This window comes from Hippocampus comes, unplaced genomic scaffold (assembly GCF_001891065.2).
Source record: "Hippocampus comes isolate QL1 unplaced genomic scaffold, H_comes_QL1_v1.1 scaffold156, whole genome shotgun sequence".
Classification (NCBI taxonomy): domain Eukaryota; kingdom Metazoa; phylum Chordata; class Actinopteri; order Syngnathiformes; family Syngnathidae; genus Hippocampus; species Hippocampus comes.
In genome coordinates, this window is record NW_017805744.1 from 6,416,008 (window position 1) to 6,423,464 (window position 7,457).

The 7,457-nt window shown below is 42.7% G+C and overlaps 2 protein-coding genes across 2 annotated transcripts in view; one reads left to right on the forward strand and one right to left on the reverse strand.

Annotated features, from left to right (window-relative positions):
* The window catches only part of tenm1 (teneurin transmembrane protein 1), a 192,126-nt gene extending 189,905 nt beyond the window's left edge, over positions 1-2,221 (forward strand). The window contains exons 37-38 of the mRNA XM_019883899.1: positions 27-169; positions 696-2,221. Coding sequence (XP_019739458.1) covers positions 27-169; positions 696-1,451 — 899 coding nt within the window. The 3' untranslated portion in view covers positions 1,452-2,221. The remainder of the gene's footprint in view (positions 1-26; positions 170-695) is intronic.
* Positions 2,222-3,407: 1,186 nt separating this feature from the next.
* Positions 3,408-6,980, reverse strand: sh2d1aa (SH2 domain containing 1A duplicate a). The gene is made up of 3 exons (XM_019884198.1): positions 6,362-6,980; positions 5,968-6,031; positions 3,408-3,983 (listed from the first exon to the last, which is right to left on the reverse strand). Exons 1-3 carry the CDS (start codon positions 6,496-6,498, stop codon positions 3,726-3,728), a joined length of 459 nt encoding a protein of 152 aa, XP_019739757.1. The 5' UTR covers positions 6,499-6,980; the 3' UTR covers positions 3,408-3,725.
* Between the last annotated feature and the right edge of the window lie 477 nt (positions 6,981-7,457).

The window sequence follows — 7,457 nt, forward strand, 5'->3', positions numbered from 1 at the left end:
AAATATATTTCTGTATTTATGTGCAGACATTGGCAGCTGGTTGCAGCTATTTGGCTTCCAGCTTCACAACGTTGTGCCTGGTTTCCCAAAGCCTGAGATCAGCCGCTTGGAACAAACATATGAACTGATGAAGACTCAAACCAAGACCCAAGACTGGGACTCGAGCAAGGTGGATACCCTCATTGCGGTTCTATTTGCGAAGTCTAAACAAACACATACATGAAGTGGTATTCATTGCTATGTTCGGATGGAAAAGCAAAATGTTTTGTGTTTTCTGTTTTCACTTGTCATGACTCAGAGCCTCACACAAACGGTCCTAAATTAACTGAAAGTATCTAAAACCTCAACCCACTCTAGATAATAAATAAAATATCAACCTTTTTAGAAAAATAGTTGGTGTGACATCACATTTTCTTTTTTGATCCAAATCTAATGAAGTATGTTCATTGTCAGATACTTTTAGGTTACCGGTATTCGTTCTTCAATTTTTTGATATATAAACCCCACAATGAAAATTAAAAAAAACAAAAACAAAATACACACACAGAAATAATGGAGACAAAAGATATATTTAAAAAGAAAAGGGTTTTCATTTAAAAAATAAATAAATAAACAAACAATCTGCAAATATGTGAATCCGTCAATGCCAAAACGTGAGTAGGCTGGAGTCGAATAATTGCGCTTCTTCCGTTTAGGTGGTTTTGGGAATCCAATGTGAGCTCCGCAGGCAGCTGAGACGTTTCATCTCTTTGGAGCGTTTGCCTCTAGTCTCAGCACCCGTTGGCTCAACCTGCCACCGACCAACACGACCTCCTCCCTTCGGTTCCCGGCCCTTTCTTCTCGGGCCCAGCATCCGCTTTGCCATCTCCCACAGCCGCGTGAGCGCCGAAGTTATCGGTGTGGCCAGCGAGGACAGTCGGCGAGTGGCTGCCATTTTGAACGGCGCCGTTTACCTCGACGGGCTGAGTTTCACAGTGCACGGCTGCGACAGCCACCACTTCCTGCAGTCCCGACCTATTGAGGAAGACCTCGCTTTGGGTTTAGGGGTCGGTGGGCGCGTCCTAGAGAGTGGAGTCAACGTGAGCGTATCGCAAATGAGTGCCATGCTCAACGGCAGGACTCGTCGGTTCGCTGACATCACTCTCCAGCAGGGGACGCTGTGCTTGTGCATCCGTTATGGCGGCAATGAGGAGGAGGAAAGAGCGAGGGTGAGGGAGGAGGCTCGGCGGAGAGCAGTGGAGGGGGCGTGGGACCACGAGAGGAAGAGAGTGGAGTTAGGCGACGCCGGGAGCCGAACGTGGAGCGATGTGGAGAAGCAGCAGCTGCTGTCTGCCGGACGTGTGCAGGGTTACGACGGCTACTACTCTCTGCCTATAGAGCAGCAGACAGAGCTGTCCGACTGCCCCTACAACATCCACTTCATGACTCTAAGCGAGGTGGGAGGCAGGTAACACTGAAGCGGCTCTCCCATCCCAGCCCACCAAAGACTGCCTGTTTCTACTCGACTCCAATTTGTTCTACCCTTTCTATACTGTATGAAAAAAAGGTGACATCATCAAAAAAGAACAAGACGAGAGATTAGGGGAAAAAGATTTCCAAAATTGCCTTTAACTGTGACAGAATGATGGTATTTTATTATTATTGTCTGGTTTCTAACAGTGGCACAAGCAAGTGTGGTCTGGTTGTGGCTTTGCTTTTTGTATCCCTGCTAGCCAGGGAGTTAACTGACGCTTCTGCTGTCCTAAACACTCTTCTTCACTTTCGATTTTGTTCTAATTTACCCAAGCTGAAGACTTCTACGGTTGCCAGTAAATTATCTCCTTCATGACTCAAATCAAGAGCACTCTAGTTGCCAATTACTCCGGATATACTCCCGTTTACGTCATGTGCAAGAGAGGCCTTGTCGACTCTGACACTTCCCGAAAAGAGGAGGGAACTTCTTCTGGGTCGCTGCCTCTGCTGTGCCCCAACAGTAGTTTGTATGCGTGTGTGTACTCCAATCAAGAATGTACATAGCCAGTGCTTTCACACTGAGGAAAAAAAAAAAAGTGCTCAACTGGAAGTTCTGTTGTTCATAAGTAAGTGTCAGTATTGTTAATCAATAGAAAGAGCAGTTACATTTTTGCAAAGAATTATACATGGCTATAGTAAATATTCTCGCTGAAAAAAAAAAATCTGACTTTATGGGGTTCCAATGCTGATTAAAGTTATTATGTGTGAATAATCCCAGTGCTCCCTGGGATGGCGTTCTGGCTTGTTATTTGGCTCTGCACCTTCTCTGTGTGTCCTCATTCGCCTCCCTTGCAAAACATTTGTCGTTCGCGCTTTGTTCTCGTCTCGGGGAGATTGTCGCTCTCAAATCTGTGCTGTCATTATCGCCCATCGTTATGGCTCCAACTGAGCATTGCATGAGAAACACGCATCTGTCACAGGAAAAGAAGAAGAAGGAGGACGAGGAGAAAAGAGGAAAGGGTCGGGTGGAAGAAATGTGACAGCTGAAGCACAGTGAGTGGGTGGCGAGTGCAGAAGGGGCAGCACCTTGGAGTTGGCTACAGCGTACTCTACAGCTTTTCTGGTCTCATTAGGAAATGCCAATCAGGATCCACGTGAACCACTTCCAAGCTTCGTCTCCTTCCCCTCCCCAAAAAAAAGTTTATGCTAAGATTTTTTAAACGAGCTTTCACTCTTCCACCTCCTCCTCCATCTGCGTCCCCCTAGCCACATGCCTCCCCTCCCTGCGTCACTCCACCATCTGCCCACCATTAATTGTTTGTGTTTCTCTCATGGGCTGCGGATGACAGAGCCCCACACTGCATATGTTGCAACTGGAAGCAGGTGATATACGTTCACCACCAGCTCTTTGCGACGCGCCTTCCTTTCCTTTCCGAAACCATATGCTTCATTAGATACTGCCCAGCCTCATCTCGGTGCTGAAAAGAGGGAAAGTCCGGTTGCTAGGAGACCACCGTCCCGGCCGAATGGATGCTCACACTCTCCCCCTATTTCCGTGTCACGCTCACACTTCTTCTATTTTTTTTTTCTTCTAGAGTAGCCAGTCATGCCAATCACAAAAATGACAGTAGCGCGCACCCTCCCCATTCTACCCCAACAGTCAGCACTCTAGCCACGGAGATCAGCACTTCAATATATCAAATTGAATTTTGTTCCCATGTGGGTCTGCGTGTGTGTGGGTGCGGGTGTGTCAAAGAGCGAACGAGAACTCATTTATGCAGCATATTGCACGAATATGCTTTTTCCTTGTCACTCACAAAAACATACATTTCTTGTCAATGTATGTAAACAGTAATATGAAAGTTTCAGTATGAATATTTTACATCACATTTCCTAGTAAGGCATGAGAGTTTGTGTGGCCCCCCCGACAAAAAAAAAAAAAAATACTGCAAGTATTCAGTGAGGCCCACAGTTACTCATCGTTTTTTTATTTGATGAATTGGTATCTTTGCTGAACATTTGAATTGATTCACTCTGCATGAATGCAAAACGGTTCATATGAATATATTTTGACACACACATTTAGTTAAAGCTGTAAAATGGGAACTAAGCCGCATTAAATAACATTAATTGAGTGCATTTTGATTGAAAGTGATTGAAGAGGAGGGCTTGAATAGAGACCTTCTGTATCAACAAAACATGACAGTGTCAAAAGACAATCAGAAGTTGAGTTTGAAATGAATACTTCAAATATATTGTACTGTACCTTGTGGCTAGCCAAGAGTTCCCATCACATTTTTCCCCTCATTTTCCTGTCCCTGAGCAACATACGACTGGAGGAGAGTACTCGAGCTGCTGTGTGGTGGTGACAGGCTATTACTGGGCGTCTGCACCTCTGTGGGTGTTTGTACCCATCCCTGGGCAGTGACAGGGTAAAGCAGAGGGATGGCAATTCCTTGTCCGGGCTGCTGGAAAGCTGCGATCAAGTTCTTGATTTTACGGAAATGTCGTTTCGGCACACCAGGAATCGTCTGGGGGGGAAGAAAGAAAGTAAAGCAAGAGCAGAGGAGAATTCATAGACTTCATCTTGACATCATGAGGAAAAAATGAGGAGAAGAGCTGGTTAGTTTGAATGAAATGAGACACCCGTACTGAACAAAATAATAAAGAATGAAAATTCTACAGAGATATCTAAAGGATCTATTAAAAAAATGTTTCATATATGACTCAATCAATTTGGCAGAACTCTCATGAAAGAGTATTAATAGAAGAGAGAATAAGCGATGATAGCAGATGGGAAAATAAAGCACTGGGGCATTGGTGGCTAAATTAGGAAAATGCACACAGCGAGTTCTCCACTCCCCTTAGGCTTTTTCACATGCTGTTTGTCAACAACCAAAAATATATATATATTTATGTTGATAGCAAGCACATTTTTGAAATACGTGCCATTATCTGCGGAGCTTCCATTGCGACCAATTAAAATTGAAACAACACAAACATATGTGGCTTCAAAATAACCCAAAATGTTTGGAAGTGATCCCGTACACCTGGCAAAATGGAAGCGCACTCACTTGCGCGAGCTACATTGAACATTTGGAAATGGTGTGGCTTTGTCAAGTAAGAAGCTTTCATCCGTTGTTATTACATTAGATTCTTTCCTTTCGGTCACACTGAAAAAAAAATAACTTGAATGCATTTTGCAATCATTCAATCTAACACGGAGATTGTGTTTGTCAAATCTCTATGCATTTCTCTCTCTCTCTCTCTCTCTCTGGCTGCAAGTATTACTGTGAAAAATATTTCATTCAAGTAATATTGGTTATGAATATTGAGCTTGTAGCGCAATCCGTGTTTGTCCTCGTCAGTGCGGCTTGATTGATAGTGTCAGTGTACAACTTGATGGCACGCAGCACGTGTCACAACAGGCAGAGACAAGACAATATTAAGATGTCACTATATGTTCGCAGCTTCAATCATCTGAAATTCTATCAGGTGCAATGCTGCATTCCACATCCAAAGAGCTCCAATCACGGGGGCTATTGTGGGGTTGTAGCCCCGTCAGAAATCAGCGTGCGCCTGCAGCATATTCCAAAATACATTGATAAATTATTTTCTCAGATCAACTGAATCAGTGGTGTTCAAAGCACAGTGGATGCCTGGGGCGAGTGCATGACCGATGCCCCCCTAACAACATTTCTAAGACGGAGCATGTGGATGGACGATATGTAAAGTTATTGCCGATATCTTGCGAATGTCCGGGACCGGTTGGTAGCCCCTTGGCACCCACCTTCCCCTCCTCCACATCTCCTCAGCCACAGGCTGCAATTTCTGACATTTACAACTATTTCACAAAGGTAAAGGAATGCACTGATTTTACACAGATTTCCCTCCTCAGAAATCGCAACTTGATACAAATCAAAGAAACCTTTCACATTTGAAGACAAAGATCTGTTTGACCTTGACTTTGTTCAATTTTAAAATCCACATTTCCGATTTGGAAATGATAGAAATTTAATTAATTTTGCCCTCGGGTCAAATTGTCACCATCAGAAACGAGATTAAACCTTATTTTTCAGAAACATTTTAACAATGGAATACATGTGTAAAAATAAGTTACGACTAATAACACTAAATTATTTACCCGGATTTATGGCACCACTGAGGAAAGTACTGAGATCCCTGTCAGAAGATGAAACCTAACGCAATGGAGACAAATAATAATGGACACACAACTGGGCACAATTTTGTATGGATGCTGAATTCAACGCCTCGGGGTTTTCCAAATTTGAGATTCTACGTTACACGACAATGGTTTGCGATCGTGACTGCAGTTTATCCCAAAAGTGACCAATAGGGTTGAGATCAAGTCTGCACTACCTTTCAGACTGGAACTAAAAAGGGCCTTCACCAAGCTTTTCCCGCAAAGACAAACGCATATAATTGCTCAGTGTGTCTTGCTATGCTCAACAATAAACTGATGTCAATCAAATGATTGTGGTTTAGAAATCTTACATCTGCGGCCCATGATCCTCCATCATGTTGTTGAAGTCTGTATGTGAAGACAATTCCGTTGCACCTGCACACACACACACACACACACACACACACACACACACACACACACACACACACACACACACACACACACACACACACACAGTGTGTACAAAAAGGATGACATGTATCTATCTATCTATCTATCTATCTATCTATCTATCTATCTATCTATCTATCTATCTATCTATCTATCTATCTATCTATCTATCTATCTATCTATCTATCTATCTATCTATCTATCTAAATATATATATAGATAGATAGATAGATAGATAGATATATCTATATATATATCACTGCATGCCCACTAAAAAGAAGTACCGGTAGTCAAAGTTGCCCTTTTACTCACAGCACACAAAGGCAGTAGACATCGGGTACAGAGTCACTGTTTCGCACCAAGAAGCATCCATCGCGTCCATCCAGAGCCAGTCGCCTCTCGCCCTCCTTCTTTCCAATGGGTCCGTGGTAGACTGATAGATTTTCCATCTTAGCTTTTCAAGAAGTGAAGTTACATACCACAACTGCTTTGTTGTGGTTTTGTAACTTAAACACAATACGGTCTCCCTTTTTCTTCTTCTTACATTCAGCTTTTTAAATCCAAAATTTTGGTTCAGTGACCTGTATGGCCCAAACTGAAAGCCAGCGAGGCTATGTCTTCTCTTACCCTGATCCGAAACTGACGGCGGCAAGCGCACTTTGAACCACGTGGCTCATTGCTCAGCAGCCTTCCCCTTTTTTTTTTCTTAAGTGCAAATGTATAGAAGGCAGAGGGGAGTTAGAATTTATTCAATTGGTTTAACACGCCATATCGGTGGATGGGTAGCTGTTCATGCACGCGTGTGTCATTCTTCATCATACCATCCACAATCAGGGTTTCATTAATAAAATTCACACATTTACAGAACAATGCCCATCACATTCATTAACCAAGCAGGAACAAGCCTAAATAAAATGCAACATTTTGCTGAGCTGAATTTACTGGATCATGCCATTTTCTTTGCAGTGGCTTTGCTTTTGTGTACTATCGCAAACTCTACTCGTACCACCTGTACTGTTTCGCTAGCTAACCGCCAATTATAGTCATCAATTGTCTCTGACGGCCGACGCTATTTTGCATATTGCAATCAATGGCTCATTCACTCAAATCATATCTAAAAACACAAATACACAAAAATCTCTTAATAATTGTAATTTTTTTTTTCCAGCAAGCCATTTTCAACCCTTCACACCAGCCAATAATTTGTACAAATAACATCCACACGTGGACCAACCAATTGCGTAGATATGTGGGGAAAAAATTTGAAATTTATAATTGTGACAATGTTTCAGTCTGAAGTCAACGATATACATTGCTGAGAAACCACCACATTGACATTTAACAACCTTAAAAAGCAGAAGTAAGTCTTGTCATTCATATAATGGAACACATGAGCAGCTCATAAAAT